We start from the raw sequence: 24,285 nt of genomic DNA, 5'->3' as shown, positions 1-24,285 counted from the left end.
TAATTTATCTCGCGAAGGGCTCCGCAGATCCAAAATCCTCCGAGGTAATTATCCCTTAAAGGGGAACACCACAAATCGGTGCGTACAACGGAAACTACACTCGTATAGTTTGTAGAAAAAAAATTAAATTTCATTTCGGACTTGCTGTTCCATAGTTACACATTCGAGCAGCTCGCGTGGGGGTCTGGAAGATTAATGAATATATTATAATTTATGGCTGTTATTCTTTTTATTTTTTTTGCATAGTCTCTTAAGAGAGCTTACTAAAAGTAGGTAATACCAATTTTCTATGAAAACTGTAAATTATTCCTGAAAAAAATTCTGAGAAATGTGGTGTTTCCCCTTAAGTTACCTACCGTCAGGTAGAAAAAGAATCGAATCTTTGGGAATTTATTTCAGAAAGTACATGCATATTTTTATGCAATGGCTTTTGTATTCAGATGAAGGACACTTTAACAGGTTATTACATTATGTTTCGGTATAAAAATATTTAGTTATTGCACAATTACAACTGATTTCCCGGAAGCTGTTTTTAGAAACACGTTTTGCGGTGACCAACATTATTCGGAACTGGGTTATCTGAAACAAAAAAACGAAGAAGATTTAGTTAGTACAACAGTCTATCTAGTTTCTAATCGTTCCGTTTTATAGAATATTAATCTGGGACAAAATGGCAGATGTTTAAAGTGGAAGATCGATTTTCGTAGAAAAAACACTCGTTTTTCATCCATAAAGTAAAAACTATGCATTGGAAGAACACATGCTTCGATTAAAGACTAGATCTGAATCTCTAGAAGAAGCCTACTAAGTTTCAGAAAGATCGGTGAAGCGGTTTCGGAGAAATCGTGGTCACCGTTCTAAAACCAGCTTCCGGGAAATCAGTTGTAATTTTGCAGTGACTAAATATTTTTATACCAAAACATAATACAATAACCTGTCAAAGTGTCCCTGATTTGAATACAAAAAGCAGTGCACAAAAATATGCACGTACTTTCTCAAATAAATTCCCAAAGAATCGATTCTTTTTCCACCTCCTGACGGGGTAGGTAACCCCTTAATGAATTCCCTAACGACAAGACAATGCATGTACCCCGGGAGGCAATCTGCTCAGCGATTGGTTGTTCGTGCGGTGGAAACGTTTTATTGACATTCATTTGGGTAACAGAGCGATGATTTACATTCCGCGGGACGTGGAATTAATTACTGAATCGCGGCAAGTTGCCGGAGAACAATCATGCGCGCGTTGCACACCGACGACTTTCCAGTTCGCACGGTCACTCGACATGCGCCGCAACACGAAACGAGGCAAGTCTCTATTCTCCCCTCTCTCTTTCCCTCCACCCCCCTATTCACCCCGCCGCCTTTTCGTTATTTACTTCGCGCCGGATCAACCGCTGACACGAGTTATTAGGGACAATCCTATTCGTTGCGATGCCACTCGAGTTAGCATAAATTCCGCCGCTTGATAGAATCTAGTCGCTCTGGAGGGGAAAAAGTTTAACTCCGAGTATCGTCCCAGTGTCTCGGAGATTATTCAGCCCCCTGCCGCTGCTAGATGACTCGTCCCTTTTTGCGCGAGAGCCAGGGACGAGCAGAGATTACCGCTAGATCTGGCCGCGGATCGACGCCCGTGCAGTCACCTCAAATAATCACCGGCTAATCGAGCTCCGTTAATGAACGCGAACGTTCGCGGAGGACCGTTGGCCTCGTCATCGTTCCTGCGACGTCGGGCGAGCGCAGGAAGAGACGGGTCCCCGGGCGAGCGTTTAATCTGCTGTTTAATTCTAACTCGTTCTCGTTTCCGCAGAAGCGCGGAAAGAGGACAAATAGAGCGGGGCGATAGTCTCCGCTTGTAATGATCGTTAAAGAGGCGGCAGGCTCGCGTGCGCCACCGTGCGCACGACCGAGAGGAATCGAGTTACCAGCGATAACTTATCTTCCCCGTATGCTTATGACAGATGCGATTACCTTCCGCGCTGACACGTATCAAAAGTAATTGCCTTTTTCCAACCGGTGAAATATCGGAATTTATATTGACCGTGGCCGGGAGGGTGAGAGGGGGGAAAAAGAGAAACAGCTAGCCCTCCCGTTTATGTGGCATTCCATCGATTATGCAGCCCGCGTTGCCGCGAGAAATATAACGTATCGACGGGGCGAGAACCCATTCACCTAAATGCAGACTTGATTCGCTCGGCGAGCGCCGGTAATTCCAAAGAATACGGGATCGTTACGTTGTATATTATTGTTGAGCGCGCCGATTTTTTTCACCACCTTTGTTCAACGCCACGAAGCACTCCCTCCCCCGGGGGCTTTGAATACTTCGGTCCGCGCGCGCCCCGGCGAAATTAACGAGTTTCATTAATTCCAGCTACGAGAGTTGCGCCGAAGCCTTTCATTCCGACGGAATGAAGGTAATTCTATTTTCTTTGAGGCTAGGTACTTCTCGAGCGTTCTTTTACGCTTCGATATCGATAACCGCGGCGGGGAGCGCCGGACAGGAAATTCTTCGCTCCGGCGATGTAACGAAGGGGATAAGAGGGTGGAGGTGACGAGTGCGCGTTGTTTCTTCGAGTTCTGGGGGGAAATTAGCTGCCGCAAGCGGCCGCCCACTCCCGTTTTATCGTCACATTTCCCTCCATGAATAAAAGATAGCGCGTTATCGGGGGAATTAATAATGCCTCGCGAAAGATATCGGCTATTTGTTGGCGTTCGTAGCTTGCTGCCAACAGTGTCCGCCGAATACTGGATTGTTATTCCCGACTCATTTATGCGCCTCCCTTTGCTTAGGGAAAGCAGCGGTTCATTATTTTCCGGGCGATCTTAAATCGAATCACACCGATGTATGTACCAGTCATAAATATAAAAGTACAAGAATTATTATTCTAAAAATAATTCCAAGCTTTACATTCGAAGGATACTACATCCTGGATCCCACAGATCAAAGTTTTAATTCAACTTTTTAAACAATAAAATATACCTAATTAAACTGAAAAATAAACAATTTAAAGGAATTCAATGAATGAATGAAGTAAAATAATTAAATAAATCTCCTCTATTCAATTTCAATCGTAAACTTAACCTCCGTGAAAAACATTGTCCACTAAATCTTAGAAAAGAATTATTCCAATTACCAATCTCATTATTAATAAAATTTCTCCAACTAAATTTAAGGAAACGGGCGAAGCTATATCTGAAGAACAAGAAAAACAATGGCAAAGCATAGGGAGCAGCAGCGTCGCGATTAATTCCTTGGAAAGCGCCCTCTAAAGTTATTACAAAAGCGCCCGTAGGGATTCCTGATTTCGCGCGACTCCCTTCGAACTGTCAGCCACCCACTTTTTGAGTGTCAGCTTATTTAACAGACCGTCCCGATTGTGTGCGCAGCCCCTCTTTTTTTCTCTGCTCCATCCCCCGTCGCTGCGGATTTTCGCCCTTTTTCATCCACCGTGTCTTCTTCTACCCTGCTGCTGGCAAGCCTTTGCCAGCGGTTCGCCGACTGACTGGGTCGGAATCATTCAACCCCGAGGCTTCGTTGAATATTCATCATCCGGTTGTAGAATATCGCCGGAAGAGTGAAACGTTGGAAGTTGCGTGCTTCCCCTTGATCGCGTTTCGGGCCGATTATTATGTATTACGATATCGGGGCCCTCGCATCGGGGCGCAAGGGTGGGCCACGTAACTGGGACAACCCCCAGCGTCGCCGACAACGTAACACCGTGCACATCCGGCGCGCAACGGAGATCAGCTACTTTCACTTATAAGGTGGCTTCTCAAACGTGTCTCTCGCGGCCGTGGATTCACTCGCATTTCGGAAAAGCGTGGGCGAAATTAAATAGCTTCGATAGCCATGTCCCGCGTTTTCGGCGAATCGATCGAAAGCTTTGGACTGGAAGCTCTTGCGGGGAATGTAGAAGGCAAATTTGCGAAATTAAGGGGTCATTCTATTTTGATCGACTGAAAAATTCAGCTATTTTTAACGACTTCGAGAAGGAGGAGGTTTTATATTTTTTTTTATACTTAACCCCTCAGCATATGCACTGATTTTGATGATCTTTTTTTATTCGAAAGAGGGCGATGCCGCGGTGGGCATACCACTAGCTCAATATTTTGTCAGTTCTGGTTAGCAAAGTCTAAAGTCATCTAATTATTATTATTTTATGTACAAAACCGCGCATATCTCCTCAGTATGGTGTGTCTAATTAAAAAGAAATTAAAACCGTCTTTAAAAAAATAAAAATACAATAAAAAGTAAAGTAATTTTTCCGCTTATTTAATCTGGGACTGAATTTGTTTAAGTCGGCGCCAGATTTACACAGTGGAAATGATGAAAAAATTATTTTTTACTTTTTAGTGGATTTTAATTTTCCTGAAGTCGGTTTTCATTTGTTTTCATTTTTTAAAATATTTTTCTCAGTAAATACAACACAACGAAATAAAGCTTTTCCGAATTTACTAAGCTACTCTTATGTCACACAAAAAAATATTAAAAAGATATTTTTCAATTTGTTTTAAATTCTTTTTGCGTAATATAAGAGGACGCAAGCGGCAGCAAAGATAATTCTCCTTCGATATAAAGTACTCGAGGTAATGTCCTCGCAATGTTTTCCTCGAATCAGTTTGAATGACTGGCCGAGGAGAGCCCGGTGGAATGAAAAATTCATCGGACCCACGGCTGCCGTTACGCGCGGCTCGTACAGTTTAGAATGAAGAGTGGGCTCGCGAGCGGTGTTTAGAAAGAACGATTGTAATAATGGTGAGGAGAAGCGTGGCAAGAAGAAACGAACCGGCGGGCGACGCTGGCGAGGGGCGAGATCAATCTCGTCGTAGGAAGAGAAAGGGGCGAAAAATAAGGAACGATTATATAAATTAAGCTCGACGAGAGCGGATGAACGAGCCGAAATGGACGAATGAAATCATCGGCGATTGTGCAATAATAGGCGAGCGAGTTCCCCGCTGGAAGCTGAATTCAAGCGACTCGAACAATCTCTCGGAACAATTCTCCTGTAATTCGAACACAAATTACCGCCGCGGCATGAATAACACGCTGTAATAGGTAAATCTGTGGAGCGATCGCGCTCGGAGCTAACGGCACACAAACTTTCTGTCACGAAAACATATTTTCTCGGGCCGGAGGAGCGGTAAGCGAAGCGCGGCAGTTGCAACGGTGCATCGATCAGCCGGAGAGGTACACATTTAGCCGCGAAATATCGGCATGCTGATCGTGCTTGTTAACTAAAGAAAGGAAACGCACATTTTCATACGGAAAATGATCGAGTCGTTCCGCCCGGCGAGTTACGCCATTGACAACTCCGAGCGAGCGATTCAATCCGCTGGAAATCCATTAACGGAACAATATTATTGCGTAACTCTCTCGGTAAACGATGATTATATTGTACCGGGGATCTCAGCGTAACGAGCTGCGCTCGTGTAAAATTCAATCGAGTCAATAAACAATCCCGTTCGATACCCGACTACGCTCCACCAATATTCTACCCCCTCGGTGTTTAACACTAAATACACAGTTAAACTACCCGGAGCGATTTCTTTAAATCATTCCCAGTCGGCTGATAAACATTTCATTTCCGTTCTTCCGCGGACAATCCATAAAAGAAAGCAGCCCGCGCGCGGTCCAATTATGGGTCGTTTGACAAACGACAACGGATCCCCGGCGTTGATGTGCAACGCCGAAAATGCCTATAAATAAGCGACGCGCGAGTGCATTAAAGTTGCGCGTCACGGAATAACCTAGATTCCTCGGAGCGTCAACCGTACGCGCGCGAGCGTTTCTTTTTTTTTGTCCCCTGGATTTAATAACAAGTGACAATAAATAGGGGGAGAGACGGGAGGGGGCGGTCAGAATTTCAATTGACCGATGGAAACTGGCCTCCGGGGCCCATTAAGCGCTGATAACAATTACGATCGCTGCGTTGCGACACGGAGGAAACTACGGTCGCACGCGATGTCGCGGAACAGCGTTTCTTGCAAAATGCTGATTGCTGTTTCGCGGATTCGTTTCTTGCCGCCCTGTGCGCAGCCCGGTTCGATTCAGCTATTACTTGTTGCCGCGACTTTTTGCCGGGGAAAGGAGGGGTTCTAATAACGAGCCTGTGCGCACTCTCTTTAAAGCGCTCGCACCGCCGGCGTTGCCGAATAATCTCGCAATATCTATCATTACCATATAGACAATAGCAAAGCGTGATTATTGCTGTACGCTCGTATTTGCGTGGCGTTACGTTGCAGCATCAGCGTTTCCATGGCGCGTTATTGCTCATACAATTGCATCATTAAGATACTATTTAGCCGGCTTGGCGATTCCCTCCCCCCGGCTTGTACGACTCGCGCGCCATTTAAAATTAATTAGCTGGAAAGTTTCTTTTAGAGGATGAAAAAAGTGGAACTCGTTCTCGCATTCTTCTGTATCGGCCTCGGGATTCGAGCGCGTTGCATTGTGGCTCGCTCGTCCCGCTGAATAATTCATTTTTCGGGGCCCCGTGCGGTAACAGTAGGGATTGCGATTGATCGCGAAAGAAGTCCCTCGCGTTGCTTCTAATCTGGCCCGATAGCATCTCGTTCGGCTGATAATCGTTTATCAGTTAGTGGCCGGCTTTATCGGCGACAGCGCGGTCGCTTTGGGAAATAATACGAATTTCCTTCGTCGCGATAACAGTCGCGCGTTATTGTTCCCTTTTCCTTTTCGCCGAGGAGAGCCTGAGCAGAATTTCAGTGGCGCTGTTTCGAGTAGAAAGCAAAGCCCAGCCGGCCGTTCTCGATTAAATTAGCCTCGTCGATTAACGTTGCGCGCGCGCTTTCCGCGACTTTACGGGACGCGTCGTTGTAATCGAAATACCGTGTGATTTGTTTCGCGCTCGGTCGCGCTCGCGCTTCAAATCCACCTTTATCGAATATCGTCGCATCTGTTTTTACAACGATCGTGCGAGTTTTCGAAATTCCCCGAATTCTCCGAGCCTTTGTTTACCGGTGCCCTTCGCGCGTCGCATTATTTTTCAATTGCCCTTTCATCCCGACGGGTTTATTGTTCCCATTATCGGGGCCCCCGTGTCAGAAAGAAGCAAACGGCGAACTAAATTTCCGGCGTTTAATATTTTTCTTTCCCCCTTCGACGATCCACTCCGCCGGGATTAAACGTCAGCTTTTTCTTGCTTGCGTTGTAAATTTGTGGAATTCGAATCTGTATTTCTCTTTCGTTCTCGTTAGCGTTAGAAAAATCGCAGGCGCGCGGATGTGCCCTAGGTGGAAAAATACGGGGACGCGCGGTGTCTCTAATTAAAATGTAGAACCTGCCACGTGTCTCGCGCAGTTTATAACGTTAATAGAAATTACGACGGACAGTCGCCGCGACCGGGGGGACATCAAATAGACTTATTAAAGAGGCATTTCAATCCGACTGGTAATTTCACGTTTCACAGGTTGCAGGAGAGCGAAAGAGGAGAGACAGGCACGCTCTCGCGGTTATTCGATAGAAATAATTCGTATAAGCGAGTTTCGGTCCGCGCGAGTAATTAACCGGCCCGAAAGGGGAAGAGAAACAAAGAAAAAGGGTTAGGCAAAGAGAAAGGAAGAAGCGAGCTGCTGCGCTTTTTAACGAGGCACGCGTAAATTAGTTAAACTTTGTTGGAACCGCAATCAGTTACGTGATGTGGTGAAACAAGACGTCGCGATGAACATTCATAAAGGTGCCTAATGATTTACAGTCTGTAGATAATACTTTTACGTCCGAGCGAGTGTGTTCTAATAAATAATTACCATGGAAACCAGAAGTGATTATGCGAATGAGTTACAAGGGAACACTTCCGAGCCCGGGAATTCAAAAAATTCTAAAACCTTGTGAATATGTAGGGAATTACCTCCTGATTACAACGCAATTTTTGTTTGCTGCCCAAATTCACTCTAAGGGAGTGTAAATCGACCACTGGAAATCCGATTATTTTCCGATTTTGTGTTATAACTCGTGAACTGTAAAATAATTTTTTTTACCAAATGCTGGATCTAATTAAAATAAGTGACTTTTGTCTTGAAATTTCTTTTTTATCTCTTACAGTTCGCGAGTTATAACACAAAATCGGAAAATAGCCGAATTTTCAGAGGTTAATTTCACCCCCTGCGGGAGAAAATCCCCTACATATTCGCAAAGTTTCAGAATTTTTTTAATTTCCAGGTTCGAGATCTTCCCTTGTTAGAATTAAGACCACGCGTCACACTTCGCACTATTTGTGTACTGCTCTCACTGGAGGAAGTTAGCTTCTCGCGAAGACGCAAGGTAGTTGGAAAAGAAATAAATCTTTTCAACAATTTTGCAAAGGAAAAATTTGGTACAGGAAAATCGCAAATCCCGGGTTTGCAACTCTGTGCGATTTCGCCCGTAAAATTTCGTGGAAAAACTTTGTATTGTGGGGAAAGGAAGTTTTAGTTCGATGAATTGTGCATAAGTATAATTTGATTTGATTTATTAGAATATGTTTCTCAAGCCTTTATCTCAGTCAGTTTCGGATGAAATTACTCGCCATTACAGCTCTTCGCAAGGTGGACGATTGCGTTTAAAAGAAAGAGCCGCTGCTTCTTCGTTCCCAGTGGATTTCGGACTTCGGATTAAAGGCAGCGATGATCGATCCAAGCAATCTATCTGAAAACATAATCTTTTTATTAAAAGATTCCCGACTGGTTCCCGTGACTTTGAACACGAGTCTCGCTCGAAATTAGGAACAGCAAGGAGCAGAGAGAAATTAGAAATGGAATTAAACACTTGTCGCGGCATTCCAGCCGCGATGTACGTAGCGGGGAATTTTTACTTGTCCCCTCGGTGAGAAACGAGAACAAGTGTTCCCGGTCCGTGCAATGTATTTTTGTTAGGTCACGGACGATTTAGAAAAATTCCTGCCTCGCGCGCGCCCCGTATTCCAATATTTCTGTCTATCAGTATCCATTGAATAAAATAAGGAACACGAGAGTGTATAACATGGAAATAAAAGTATCCTTTTACTGGATATTTGATGGGAACGTTGTATCATCGTAAGAGCTTTCTCCCTTTGAATGGAGTCTCCTGCACGGCTCGTCGTATATCTTGATTACCATTCATCCCGGCGCTCGCTGAATTTTCCCCCGCGATAAAAGAACTCGTTGTTCGGAAACCGAGGATTTCAGTTACCGATATCGCGCTCACATTTTCGCATTATATTATTAAATTACGAATTCTAATTCACTGTATCCAGCAGCGCAGGGATAAAGAATCTCGCGCATCGTTCATTGATAAGCCTCTCGTTGCTCGGCCATTCAATATCGATCCGAGAGAAAATCTAGAGAGCCCGACGGAAGATAAAGCCGAAGAAACAGCATACCTAAATTACAATACGGCAGAAGTCGCGAGGCTTTGGGCCCTCGGGCGAGGAGGGTCGAAAATTCGTAGGGGCCCATCCGGCCGGAAACGGGGTAGCTGTTTCCCCGTGACCGTGAGCAAAACGACCGTGCGGCTGGCCTGACACCCTGCTCGCGCTAAACGGCGAAATAAACGTTGATTATTCCGAAAGAGGGCCAGTCGGAGGACGGGACCCAATTATATACGCGCTTGGGAACCGGTTCCATTTTCGGAGCCATCTCCAAGGTGACTTCTGATCTTTCTGGCGTACAGGGCCCTATTCACGACTCCGCTCGACAGCTCGCCGGTCCCCCTCCGAATATTTCTTTATTAGTAATAAACTTCCGTTTGCTCGTAAAGGCCGGAGCCCTTCGAAATGATAATAATGACCGAGGGTAACTCTAGGTGGAGGGTAATAATAAGTCGGCGAAAGAGGGAACCGGAGAAGGGTTTTGCGAGAGGAACCACTGAAAAGGGGAGACGAAACGGCGGGGGTGGATATCTCACTTTTACCCCGGCGCGGTCGATTCTAAAAGTGTCCACATCACCGGGGTAATTTGTCGAAAGTGACTCTTGGGGTATCCTAAAAAGTATTTAATCGCCACTCTGTCTGGAGAACGGGCGATTAGTAAATGTTGAATTCCGAGGTCGAGGCGCGCTCGTCACTCCGGCGAAACGTTATTAAATGCAACGCGCACTCGAGTAATTGCTTTCTCCGCTCGGGAAAAATGTTCCCCGCGCGCATTACGAATTACTTTCGGTATGGATCTCCGCGGCGGGTTCCAGTCAGCCGCGTTTTCACTGGCTTTAATCGAGACGGAATGGCTCTCGGGGAGAATTCGGCCGCTTTTCGACGAGAAAGCGCGTGCAATTAACGCGGGGCTAACTCGATCGCGGCAATTATTCCGCCGGCGTGAAAACTTGCCGGACGCGGGAGATATTTCTTTAGGCGGAGAATTGGAAAAATACCTGGGACCGCAAAAGGGTTAAATGCCTCCGCAAGTGTTGCGTGAGGTGATGCGCCGACGAGTCAAGTGTGCCTATTCGCTGATTCGTATTACAAAGAGGTAGCGGTGTGCGTGCCACGTACCTCAGTCAAATTCCCCGCATATATCGTGTATCGAGTGTGCATACACGTGTCTTTATCGACCGTGTGTGCGTTCCCCCTGTGTTGATTCACTCGCGTACACACACGTTACGCGGCTGCAGCGCACGTGAGTGCAACGCGCCAGCGACAGCCTCGAGCCGCCTCGGATCAGATCCACCGTCCGACGAAACACGTCCCGACGCCTCGAGTGTTCGCCGAGATTGGGTGTCCTTGAACGCTTCGGGAGTACCGAGAAGCGCAGTGAAGAAGCTAGGGTAAACGCACCAATAAATGAACGCTTAAGGCTAACGAACGAACACTATTATAAAATTATGTTCGCAGCGCGATTGACTCCGCGTGCTGCAAAAATTGTTTGGATCTGAAGCAAGAAATTACAAGAAGTCTCTGATTAATTAGTTGCTTCTTTTAATAACTTATTTTACTCGTTTTAATAAAAAATGTCCATTCACTGGTACGTGTTCGTTTGCTGGTACATCCACCCTACAATGGCGTCCGAGCGAAGGAAATAGTATAATACGTTTTGCGGGAGGCGAATTCGTTGGAACGTTGGGAAAAGGGGGAGATTTCGTGAGGCCATCGCTACTCGGAGGGCCCTTCGCGGCGACGTGTGTGCACGTGTGGCCTAAAGGCTGTCTCACAAACAGCGCCCGCAGTGTGTAACGGGGATCTAAATCCGAGTGAAAATAGGAACACGTGTGCGAACGTTGTACATCGGCTCGAGCGTAATAAGAAAGCTTGCGAATAAATTTTGCAGCAGACTGTATGGTAATTACAGCGAGCGCTATTTCGCCGATACGTCTGGTTTCATTCGCTTCATACTTTTCCCTGGTTCTCTATTTTGGTTAAATCGATGTAGGTACCTTGAGAGTTGCGTAGAATAGGCTGAGCGAAAAAGTGTATTTAATTGGTTGAGTCCAAGTTGGAGCTGCGACAGCGGAATGTTTCAAGGGGTTAAACAATTTTCACCGAGTGTTTGGCTGGCAACAATTGGCAGACAGCAAGAACTCATTCTGGATGCACTTTAACGCCGATATCGATTGGCGGGACGGAATAAATCATTCGAGTAACGGAATATTTACTCGTGAAAACGGTGGCTGCTTGTGTAATAAACCCGTCGAGAAGTTCCTTCAACAGGCCGCCTATATACCACCCCAAAGCAACTCGCGCCCGCCATTCGACGATCCTAATATTTAAATTTCAGGCTGCCCCGCGAACAACCGCCGGCGAATAGTCGTTAACGCGCTCCATTAACGGCTCTAATCGAATTATCCGAATAAAGTCAAAAGAGCGGGGAAACTCCGCCGTTAAACGCAGTGTTCTTAATTCCTCGTAAAGCTGAACACATACCTACCATTCGTGGAAAAAAAAAAGAAAAAAGAAACGCAGGTATCTGTTCCCGGCGGCGTCGTTATCCAGCTCTATTATTCGCTTCTATATTAGTTTCGTAACATTGATCCAGCGGCGCACGACCCTCCGAAGAAAAGCCAATGAATAACCGGGGGAAAAGAAAGGAGATGGAAACGGTAAAGTCTCCGTTTGTGCGCCGTTCGGTTATTCGTTTACGTAGTCGCTTATGCATCGCCGCTTAATGTGTCGAGGTGAGTCATTCGTTGTGACGGTAGCTTTAAAGTGCTTAGTAAAACTCATTCTAGAGGCAGACAGATGGCGGGAGTTTCGCGTCGGCGCGAGTGAGACGCGGCTATCGGGGCTCTCTTGGAGGAGTATCGTCGGGAAAAGAGAGGCAAACAGGCGGGTAGGAGCACGGGCACAGTAACGAGAAGGAGGGAAAATGGAAAAGAGAGATCGCGAGAGGGACACGGGAGGGCTTGGACAGCTTGGTATATATGCGATTACACGCGGCGAGGGTATACAATGAGACACGCGGGGCAAAGGGGCAGAAGGGGGACGGAGGAGGAGGGGTCGGGGGGGCATTGCCCCATATCCCATCTTTTTTTCGATCCCTCGGGTGTGCACGACTCGTTTTTCTTTTCTGAGCACTAGCCGGAGACACGGGACGGGCCGTTTCGGAAATTGTTCGATTGTACGCAGTTACTTCGAAACGACGACTTTCTTTCGGCCATTTGCGACACGATTCTTTTACGGGGCAATATCGATCGCCTTCTCCCCGCGTAGACGGATTAGCTTTTAATTCTGATTTTTACCTCTGCTCCGCTAATTTTTACTGCAACTTCTTCTCGGCACCTCGCTTTCTCTGAATTTCCAGTGCGTGAAAACGAAATCTCGTTGGGCAGCTTGCTCTTTCCCTGCGTTACAGAAATTCCAGGGGATCGATTTCGAGCGGGACACCCCGTGTAGCTTTATTTCGCTTTTCACCCAGACGGTTCTAAACGAAAACGTTAACGTTAGGCTCCCTTACGTAAACCAAGCTAAATAAGCGATGGATGTTACTTACCGACGCCTCTTTTTATAGCCTCCGCTCGCTATTACAACGGCGAGGAGCAGCGAGTTAATTCGTCATTTTATTGACAAGCGATTACATAACGGATATCATTGTGCCCGGCGCTTAAACGCGGAGTATCTTGTTTTAACGGATCCAAAGGGATCCCCTTTCGTATGCATTGTTTATATTAATATCGCGCTTGCCTGAATATTCATAAGCCGGGCGAAACTTCCTCTATTTAAAATTCTTTATTTAATGTAATTGCTGGCTCGCAATATGCTCTCGTAATTCTCTCAGTCACTGAATTTCTAATGAATTGAATTCTTCGTTGAATATGAAATTTTTATTTCCATCAGGATTAAATATTTCTCCGGGGAAAGAAAAATCTGAAATAAAGGGATTAAAAACTTTGCTCGTATACTCCGCTACCAAAGAGAACGGCTGAAAATTCAATATCACTGTGCGCCGTAGAAATCTCTTTAAATTCTCTGTTTCAAAAAAAAAAAAAAAATTAAAGAGAATGAAAAAAATATAAAAAAAAGACGCCGCATTATTTATCCGCGCGTAGGACACGTATATACAAAATTGATTGGAATCGCGAGGATGGAACGCGACAATCGCCTCTTTCTTTTTTTCTCTGCCTTTTATAATTAATCGATACGCAAAGTAAACAATCTATTTTTGCCTACAGTTTTATCAATCTACGGCTCGAGTCAAGGATACGAGGAGCCCGCACACATTTCGTTTCATGACTATTAAACAGCCCCCCTCCGCCGCCCGCCGTTCACTTTTCAATCGCGCCTGCGCGTTCCCGCAGCCGCAGATGACACGCACGCCACCGCCCGATTTGCATGTTAGTTTTATTTATAATCTCCGCCGCGATTAATCACGAAATAAAGCGCAGGGATACGCGAATACGAGCCCCAGAGCCAGGTAATCGATATTTTCGTTTCTGCCGGTCGACCGGAGCATCTGGATGATAATCAGCAAAGTAAAACATCGGCTCTCCCGCGGACCAACGCGAATATTCGCGGCGGCAGCGGACCCGCAGTTTTTTTTATACGTGGCTGCTTACGGGCAGCCTTATCTGATCCGCTGCGCGCCGCGAATATTCGCGTCGGTCTGTGGGAGCCTGGTTCCGGCGCGACGTCGCGCTCGATCGTATCTCGGTCTTCGTTTCAGTTCGAACGGCCCAGAAATTTCGGGAAATCATTCGCGCCGGGGAATTAAATGGGCCAGCTGGGAATCGCACACTTTCCAAACAGCTTCAACTGGCTAATCGTCGGTGGGTCCGATCGCTTTGGCGTTCGGAATTATAATGGGGGTTCGAACGCGTCGCAGGCGGCGGAGAGGAGTGCCGAAGAACTCGCAATTCCGTGTTATGAGAACTACGGCCACATATCATATTCCTCTGCGTGGCCTTAAAATGTTACGCGCAGCTTCCCCCTTTCCGCCTCCCCTTCCTTTTTCTCCTTTTCGCTTCTTTCTTCTCCCCGTCCCGTCCAACGTTGCCTCCGGTTGCCGGAGGAAAAACAGGCAACGGCTATTACATAAAACCTGAAGAGGCACAACGGGCAGAGACTGTTACGGTACTCCGCTGGGAGAATAAAAGCAAAGGCGACGGAAAGGGAATCGAAACGATAGCGCGCTGTTTATGAGAGATAATTACCCTGGCTTGGATTAATCTAGGCTCGGTAGCCTGGGTGAACGATCGTGAAATAAAATTAACAATAACTCTTTTCTACGGGGTGCAGGTGTACTTAAAGAGTAATATCGCTTTCGACGCTGAATGCAAATTAGTAGAACGACTTGGAGGGGGGGGTGGACGGATCGAGAGAATCTTTACGATACAGTGGTTGCGTTTAACGAGAAGGCTACATGGCGTTACAGCTTCCCTGCGAGCATAATTACTCACAGTTAAGGGATTAACGCTTTCGAGTGATGTAGATCCTGAAGGGGCAGCTGTTGGCTGATACGCTGGTTTCTTGGTGCGATTAGCGCGGTGCTTCTCTCAGAAACCAGTCCCCCAACCCCGACAGTAATTACAGAAATGAGACGATATTCCATTTGTAGTCAGTATTTCTGCGCGGAGTAATCATTTCGCTTTCCCCCCTGTCCTTTTTCCTTCGTCTTCCGTTGCCTCTGCGCTGCTTCGCTCGCCCGGCTCCTAGTGATTTCTGAAGTTCGCGAAAGGGGGGCTCTCGCGCGACAAGGATCGCTCCTCCAGATGTCTCGCTCTATTTCGGAAAGCTTTCGGAGGTTTTTGCGTAGAGGGGAGATCGTTCTTCTGCTCATTAAGTTCATAAAGTCATTTGCTTGACCTATTTTCGTCCGAACAGCACCGGTACCGGCGGCAAGACGACGGAATCGATTTTTAATCAATTAGGGGGCCCCGTTGCGAAATACTCCGCGCCAACGTTATATATTCCCGTACCTTTCAAAGGAAAAATGGGCTCTCTGTTGTCGTCGAATTCGATCCCGAGCCCGATCAGCCGTGCCACAGTCTATCGATTAATAAATAATTCGTTAGAAGCGTCTCGTTTAGGGCTGCGAATAATTTAATATTTTATTTAAAATTCGAGAAATAATACCGGCCCTAGTCTCGATAGCTTCGCGGGTTGATCAGCGATCCCTGTTTACGATGTTTCTCTTTTCATTACTGTTCATTACACCGTGATTAAGCGCCAACATAATCTCATTGACGTAACTTCCACCTCCCTCGCCCCCTCTTATTTCTCTTCCCCTTCGCCCGTGCGTGTCGCGGCCGCGAGCTGTTAGGGATTGATAAAAGTGTCCGAGGCGTTCGCGGGAGAACGAAGCGAAAGACAAAGTTCAGAGGTACAGCGCGGCTCGAAAGTAGAAAATTTCGAAACGCTCGCACCGAAACTAGACGAGGAGTCTCTTTCTTCGTTATCAGTACGCCCGTTCTCACGCGTCTTCGCGCGATTCCTTATTCACGGGACGTCGAGCTGGAACGCGTTAATTGTATACACGTTCATAGCTACTTGTAACCGTACAGTGCGCGCCAAAATGCCCCGCCACCGTTCCACTGGACGGAGAATAGTCTCTTCTTTATTCCCCGTTGCCCGGCCGCTCGCCGAGCCAGAGCGAGAGAACCCGGGGGGCCGGCTGAGCGCCACTGGGCATGACTGACAACAAGCATAAATAATAAACCGATCGTAACGTTCCGCGTGTGTACACGAATAAAATGTGCTCGAACGAGGCATCGACAACGCGCGCTGAATAATACATGCGCCGCTGTCGCTCTCGATGCCACGCGAGGAAATATTTGGCAGGGGCGGTACGCGCGCGCGCACGAGAGAGCCGCGCGGAGAGGGAGAAGGAGCACTCACGCCAATGGTAATTGGAGTCTCTGTGTGGGTAAATAATGAAGGCAGAAACGCGCCACAAAAATCCATGCACAACAGCCAAGTGACTATACGCGGACACATTGTGGGGTGGCGGCGGCTACGGGTGGGGGCAGAGTGAAAAAGGAGGGGAAGGAAGGAAGGAAAGAAGAAAAAAAATGGGGGAAAAGAGAGAAAAAGAAGCGAAAAAAAAAAATGGAAAAAAGAGAGTATGGCCCGGTAGGTAGATGCAATTGCGATATCAATGGCGTTGGGGTTTTGCAGGCGATGCAGCTGTGTGTTGCGGAGAAACGAGATTAACGCTATAAATACCATTGGTGGTGGCCGAGGCCAGGCGGTGATGCGTCTTGGCCGCGACTGTACCCTTAAAACATTGGAAATAGTTATGGCAGTGGCGCTCATCCGGCGGCTACCTCGTGCACGCGCTTATCGATTCAATTATGTAACTCGTCCCCTCGCGATTGACAGACGGGGAGAGCCGTGCACCTTGGATCGGAGACGGTCATTAGCGAACTTTCATTCAAACGACCGGCTGGAGTGCAACTTTTTTTTGTATCGCTCGATAGTCGTTTCCCCTTGCATTTTATTATCATTATTATTATTATTAATATAATCATTACTATTATTGCTATGGCGATGGTCGCCTCGATGATAAACTCCGCGATGAAACGCGTTAATGCCGAGTGAAAGGCCACCGGGCCGTTAACAGTTATGAGATGTAGCTTGTTAGAAATTTTTAGAAATTCACCGCCAGCGCAGAAAAGTCGAGTGGAAGTGGAGGAAACGGTGGCGTGTCGCGGGGATAGATTATTACCGGGTCGTCTTAGCGGGCAATTAAGCTCGATGCAATCGCGGTAGGACATAGCAGTGCCATTGAAGCACTGGAGTTAACGAAGTAATTGTGCATCTTTGCGACGCTCGATGACGTTCGTGCATAACCCGATTCGGAATTAAATAACGAGCGCGTTCTCCTCGGCGTTGCTGCTTCGATCGCGCGCACATCGATTACTCGTCCTTCTTCCGCCGTTCCCTCCGGCAAGATGGGAACTTGAAAATTATGAGACTACATTTTGCTACGTAGCGGAGTGGGATACGAGAGGGAATAGGTCTCCGGCCAATAAATCGTCGATCCTCTCGCGCCCGTCGCTTTTACCCCGAAATCCGTTCAGTTTCAAATCGACCGTGTAAATAAAGCAAAGGAAGCAATGGACAAGGCCCCCCCTCCGGCCCTCCTCCGCCGGCTGCAAAGTAGACGCGTCGCTGGTGTGGAGTGCCGGAGTCGTCGTCGAGTTAAGCAAAGAGAGACGGCGCGTGGCGCGTTTTTCTTTTGCACTCCGCTTGCTATTGGATATTCTGAATTACGACGGCAATCTTTTTCATTGTCGTGAAAGCTCGGGACGTCGCATTTGCAATTCGATACGGTCGCGATGTTTGCGCCCGTATTAACTCGCTCTTCTATGAGAGAAAAAAAAAATAAACGGGCCAGCGTTTCTTTCCTCTCTTTGAAAATATTAAAATCGGCGGGAACGCGAATTATTAGCTTGCCGGCAGGCCGGTTAAAAAGGGGCGGCCGGAAATATAGATTCATTTCTGATAAGTAGGAATTCGATGCTCGCCTTTTTCTGGCCGTGGCCCGGGGAAATTGTAATTTTCCCAAGTTTCCCCGGAGATAAATTTTCCTCGAGGCTGCCCGAGAAAGATGCTTGGCGATAAGAAATTTAATCCATCCCCTCTGATTCGCTTTTCACTCTCGAAACTGAAAGCTTTTACCGAAATGGTATTTTCGAAATCGACGGGGAAACGCATTACCTGCCGAATGCCGGGGGAGCGAGAGAGGGCGCTGCTTTCCTAAATCTGCGATTTCATTTGGCTGAGTACGCTTCCGTGCCCGTAATGCGACGCTTCAATTACCGAGTACAGCTTAATTAAAATATAGAGAGAATTAGGCATTCGGCTGACGTGTCGCGCGAACGAATAACAGAAGAAGCCCCCTGGAAAAGGGGGCAGCAACTTTCCTCGCTGCAACTTTCAAGCAAATTAAATGGCGCTGCGCGAAGGTAGATATAATTAGAAAACGGAGCGATAAGTCGCTGGAAATATTGCTCGACGGTCTAATGATCGTAAGAGGTACAGTAGGGCGAAAGAGTTCCGTCCCGGGGCGAGTATCGCGCGGTGATTGATACGCGAGCGGATTGCGCGATGCACTTCTGAATTCGGGACCGCGCGGAGCCGCATCGGTGCCCTCGCGTGCTTCGTTAATCACGCTGGTTGACGGTTGAATCTTGGCAAAAAAGAAACGGGCAGAGCGAAGAAAAGAGAGAAGGCGCGCGCGAGCGAGCGGTTGCCCGGCTCGCTGTTCGCACGGAAAGCGCATCGGGACTTTTGCGCCGGACTGTACGCGCCGTACGCGCCGTACGCGCGTTTCGTTTCTCGAATTCCCTTTTTCTTCGCCTTTCGTAGAATAATAAACGTTTTTTATATCAACCGATGCGAATGACTCGAACCCGCGACTGTTCGTTATGTGTCGTACAGTGGCGGCCAAAAGTTTGCGATCGCTCTGACAATAAGAACGCGCTCGTTATCGCGCCTTAACAGATTTTCTCCTCGTCATTGTACGCGTATTTACGATCCGCTCGATACGAGAGAAGAAATTCACTCTTATCTAAACACGACTCACGCTTGAATGTCACTCTGGACGAAAATAACTCAAGTACGGTGTCATCGGTAATCTATGTTCCTTCAAAGTCGCAACGAAATTTATGTAAAACGATTCCGACGACTATCGAGCGGGAAAGATCACGGTCGAGCGGCCGCTAGTTATCAATTTTCTTTGTAAACAGCAAATTCCCCTTATTCCCGCGAGCCACATCGATATTCGGCATTGCACCTGTACAGCGCCGCGGAGAATCATTCGCGGAGCTGCCTAGAAAATTTATTACTCCGCCTCCATTAGTTCCTACCGTTATCAGAATTTAAACACGCCGCGCGTAAGCGTGCATACGCATATATTTCGTTTCCCATTCAGCTTCCCGAACGAGCTCAAGGTTTGGCCGCAAAACGAACGTGGAAACTTTCCTGATCGAGGCAGCGAAATAAAATAGTCGCGCGCGATGGGCATTCTGCGAGTGTCTCGCGACGGTCGGCGGCTGATTCCCGTCGATGCAAGGTCAGTCCCGATCGTACCCCGGAAAAGAAAATTGCTGCTCGGCCTAGACAAAGGTGGTGGCCGGTAAACGGTTGGCAAAGGAGCGCGCTGCTACAAATGAGACCCGCTGGCATGTGGGGTATGAGTCATCTAACGACTTGTTTCACTTGACGAACGTCCATAAAACCGAACCGACGGCTCGCAAATAAGCACGCTCGGGCACTCGGCGGTTCCGCTGACAACGGACCGTTGCCTTATTTTCGCTCGCTCGCTTTCGTGTAAAAATAACAGCGATAACCGGTGGCGGCGCTGGCGAGGAAGACGCCTCGCGTAAACGGCCCTCGCCCCGGGGCCTTCTAATCGCCCTGCCCTCTGGCGAGTGTTTGTACGAATGAAATTTTTCTTGCAGTTATTAGGCGGTGCTTGCTTCAGCCACGGCCCGTACACGTTCTACAAAGCGGTGAGGGTAGGGAACGGTCGGGTGCTTCGCCTTGGCAGCTTCTTCCTGACGAAACTTTGGAGCGATGCGGACCTCGTCAGCATCGGGGAGCTCCAGCTGCTGTGGATGGACAGCCGGGGGCCGAATCAGCCTCTGGCATCTTTACGGCTTTACTTCTTGCCCGAGAACACCCCGGACGGCCGAAGGGACACGCACGGAGAGGTGAGTCCTTTTAACTTTTATCTACCTCGTCCCTCGCTGCTCCAGCGGCCAGCAATTATTACCTCCGTGCACGTGACGCTCGACTTTCGCGAAGCGCGCCGAGCGCGCCACCTTGCGACTCGGGACGAAAGCCGATGAATTCGACCGCCGCGGAACCATTCGCAGAGTCCCGTTCCACTGCTCCTCGTCCACTCTCTTCAATGGGATAGGTGTCTCCTCGAACGAGAGGCGATAGTACGCTCCACGCGAGACTCCCCTCCTCGTTTTCCCACGCTTGTTTTCCCGCCGATTGTCCCGTCGCTCGAGATGCGTTTACTTTTACGCCCCGGTGGCTCTCACCCACTTCCCTATTTCTCTTCCACCCGCGCCGCGTGCACGGCCAGCGAAATTGGCAAGGTCGCGCCTTAAAGTAAACACGCTTCAACGCCCGGAAGCGGGGCCCTGTAAACAAGCCTTGGGGGAGGGGGAAGAAAGCCGATCCCCACGCACCGGTCGCACACTGCGCGTATCTCACCTTTCATTCGGTTTCTATCGATCTCATTGATGGATGCGCGGAGCACTAAAGTGGGGCATTGTGGACGGGTCTTTATGCTCCGTCGGTAAGCCCGATTCAACGACTTATCCTGACCCCTGGAATATGATTGCGTTAACGCGTCGCTGACTGTACGGTTTCGCTATGCATCTCTCCGGCTACTTGCACGTACGCTGTACGCGTCTGATCCTTCCTAGTCCAGAAGCCGGGCAGCGTTTCGAGCAATGAATCAGACGGATTGCTTCATTGTTCTTATTGTGGGAATAATGCCGGGGAAGTGGTTTACGGCGAGGCCGAGGCGTAAATAGTTGTGTTAGAAAATAGAAAGTAATATTTAAAGCGATAAATCAGCCGGGTTGCTTCATTGTTTTTATTGTGAAAGTATCGCGGGAGAAGTAATTTCGTTCGCGCTAGACGCGCCGGGCATGATTTGTTTCAGCCGCGGAACGGAACGAAACGCTTCGAATGACGAATCAGCCGGATTACTCAAGTGATATCTTTTCTTCTCCTCTCTTTTTTTTTCTCTTCCCCTCCGCTGTGTCGGTTCTGAGCAGAGTCTGTGGAACGGAATACATCGGGCGCGATAAATCAGCTAGACGGCTGCATTGTTTTAAATCAAATGAATTATATCGGTGTAACTTTTCGTTCGAGTTAATTGTTGCAGATAAGATAACGGGGCCGATCCGTGTCTTTCGAAGCCTCGAGTGGTAAGCCTCGGTATTAATTGATCTCGCAAACACGAGACGCCGCGATATCGCGAGATTACGAGGTGAAACAGACTCTTGAATGCTTTACCTAATATTTAAATTAGAATCCGAACAGAGCGGAAGCTTCGCAGACCGGAATGCTTGTTTTCATTGCTGCGAATTGCTGGAAGCTTTGGTAGAAGCTGTACACAGCAAAAAGGAATGATAATGTCGAGCGGAGGATGAATCATCAGATAATGAGATCAGATAATGGGCACTTTAGTGACATTGGAGTCGTTTCAGCGGGGAACTGCGGGAAATAAAAACAAGAGATCGGTGTACGAGATTGCCGGTGCGCGGAAGAAGAATAATGGCTTCGTTAAAAGAATCCGTAGTATTACGTACGATTAATCCAATTAAAGTATTCGTTCAGACATATAATTTGAGGGGCTACAAGCGGCCGGAGAGAGACGGGCAGTCTTGTTTCAGCATTCTGCGTAGACACGAATACGAGGCACCGTTTACTTGTTCCAGCGGATCACGTTCAGCTGAATCTGCGACGTTCGGGGAAAGCGGAGCTTAAGTAGAATAATAATTCTGTATCTTATAATAACGCGATTACCAGCGGCCGCGATACCGTCCGAGGCACATTCGTGTACTCGGAATCAAATTCACCTTGTATTATGCTAACGACATGCTAATGGCTGCTTCTTTAACGACCGCTTCCTTCGGCGAGTCCGCGTTTGATTCCTCCCAGTGTCTCTCGCCGGCCGTAGCTTCCCATCTGGCGATATCAATTACGAAACGCCTCGTCCGTCACTCGTCTCGATAGCTCGTGCCCGCGCGAAAGACGGCGACCGGGGGCATCGCGCGAAATTTCCACCGCCGCGCGCTCGAATTCCGCTCCCGTTGCATAATTTCGTGCGTGCCGGTAAATATTCACTGCTCGCTAGCGCTCGAATGCGTCTTCGATAAATTCGAGCGCGAAGCAACATAAAATAGCGGATAATTACGAATTTACGTGGCTGCATAAACAATGGGACGGCGAGCGAGAAACGACGGCCGCGTTAAACCGACGAGGAGAGGAAATCAATTGGGGCAAGCTAAACAAATGGAATAACGGGCAAACGGCCCCGGGGTTGAAAAATTCATGGAATTTCGCGGCGCGGTCATAAAACAAAATATAGATTTATTTCTTCCCCCCCTTCCGCTAATGGAGGAACCTCGAAAAAGTGGTGTGTATCGGTGTTATCGAATTCCCCGCCTCCCTCGCCTCACCGTGGCAGCATCGCGCGCGATCGTTTAATTGAAATCGATAATTCCATCTGCGCGTTATTACAGAAACAAAAAAAAAAACGGGGGGACTTGGTATCCTTTGAATCCTCGCGTTCCATTTGCATAAATCTATTTGTATGCATAGCCTTCCAATCAAGTAATTTCCATTGGTCATTCTCGCGTTCAAATCGCCACGAAATCGTCCTTATTATCGGCCAGGAGATTCTTATTATCTTTGTAGGGGGGGCGTGTTTTTGTAGCGAACTTCGTTTGCGGGAAAATCGAGTTTAAAAATACGGAGAGGATTTGGGACGAGACATTAGAACTGAAAAGGCTTTGCGAGGAAACGGAGGAGCAGAATTCGTGGGACGCTAGAGGAGGAAATTTAACGGCTCTTATTACGAGGGAAAAAGATGCTGCGGCGCACAATTTTCTCAGATTTCACATGCATTATCCTTTCGTCGTTCCCAACGAACGCTTAACCCAATTTGTCACGAATGGAAAATTACGGGACAAGCTTAAATGTGCAAATTTCCGAAGCCATAAGAAATGGATGGAACCCGAGGCTTCGGTTTTCGAGACAGAGATAGCTGATAGATTTTTGAAATGCCAGTAGCAGCTGCTGTGGCACTCTTTTCACTTATGCAACTTCACAGTGAATAAACAGTTCTCGTGACTCGTTCTGCCACTGGTGTCTGAATTTTCATTCGTGTATAAAAAATAATGATTAAAAACTGTTATGTCACTATTATGTCATTCGTGAGGGAACACCGCGAACCCTTAGTCACCGATTGGAACGCAACTTTGTGGGTTTATGGAGTGACTCAAGCCAAGAGCAACGGTGTGTTTCATTCCTGCCCAGTCGCCGTTCATGGGCGTGAAAACTAACCCCAAAGTGAAATAGGCACTATTTTCCCGTGTAACTCCTAAAATACAGGAGACTTCGTGAGTTCATATTTTCGGAAGAAAATATAAAATGAAATAAAGATTTATAATTTATATTACTGCGCGGATTTTAGTTATTTTAATTTCTTTATTTATTTGCTTTGGTATAGATGGAGTAAGTATATTTTATTTTATTAAAAAAAAACTATTATATTTATTAAAAATATGATTAAAATGAAATAAAGATTTATAACTTATATTACTGCACGGATTTTAGTTATTTTAATTTCTTTATTTATTTGCTTTGGTATAGATAGAGTAAGTATATTTTATTTTATTAAAAAAAAACTATTATATTTATTAAAAATATGATTAAAATGAAATAAAGATTTATAACTTATATTACTGCACGGATTTTAGTTATTTTAATTTCTTTATTTATTTGCTTTGGTATAGATAGAGCAAGTATATTTTATTTTATTAAAAAAAAACTATTATATTTATTAAAAGAAACTATTATATTTATTAAAAAAAACTATTATATTTATTAAAAAAACTATTATATTTATTAAAAGAAACTATTATATTTATTAAAAAAACTATTATATTTATTAAAAAAAACTATTATATTTATTAAAAAAAACTATTATATTTATTAAAAAAAACTATTATATTTATTAAAAAAAACTATTATATTTATTAAAAAAAACTATTATATTTATTAAAAATATGATTATATCTTTTTGGTGAAAATTCAAAAACCGCTTTTTTGAGAATAGTGGAATTCGAAAACCTTTTCTTCCTGAAAAGTCGGATTTTGTACAGACCCTAATCACGGCCCGAATAATACTAGT

General features: G+C 46.6%; 1 protein-coding gene and 1 long non-coding RNA gene across 6 annotated transcripts in view; one reads left to right on the top strand and one right to left on the bottom strand.

The window, feature by feature from the left end:
* LOC143375803 (uncharacterized) overlaps nucleotides 1-24,285 on the top strand; it is a 147,148-nt gene that overhangs the window by 22,060 nt on the left and 100,803 nt on the right. Inside the window, exons 2-3 of one of the 4 annotated variants that reach the window (XM_076825285.1) lie at nucleotides 2,369-2,411; nucleotides 19,802-20,053. In XM_076825285.1, coding sequence (XP_076681400.1) covers nucleotides 2,406-2,411; nucleotides 19,802-20,053 — 258 coding nt within the window. In that variant the 5' untranslated portion in view covers nucleotides 2,369-2,405. Of the gene's footprint in view, nucleotides 1-2,368; nucleotides 2,412-16,018; nucleotides 16,240-19,801; nucleotides 20,054-24,285 lie in introns of those variants that run through there. The other 3 variants (XM_076825283.1, XM_076825282.1, XM_076825284.1) reach the window with 3 other exon arrangements.
* The window catches only part of LOC143375812 (uncharacterized), a 65,244-nt gene continuing 49,494 nt past the window's right edge, over nucleotides 8,536-24,285 (bottom strand). The window contains exon 3 of one of the 2 annotated variants that reach the window (XR_013086985.1): nucleotides 8,536-8,641. This is a non-coding gene — a long non-coding RNA (uncharacterized LOC143375812). The remainder of the gene's footprint in view (nucleotides 8,642-24,285) is intronic. The other variant, XR_013086986.1, reaches the window with a different exon arrangement.

The sequence above is a fragment of the Andrena cerasifolii genome, chromosome 13 (genome assembly GCF_050908995.1).
Source record: "Andrena cerasifolii isolate SP2316 chromosome 13, iyAndCera1_principal, whole genome shotgun sequence".
Classification (NCBI taxonomy): Eukaryota; Metazoa; Arthropoda; class Insecta; order Hymenoptera; family Andrenidae; genus Andrena; species Andrena cerasifolii.
This window is presented reverse-complemented; position numbering and strand designations above follow the sequence as displayed.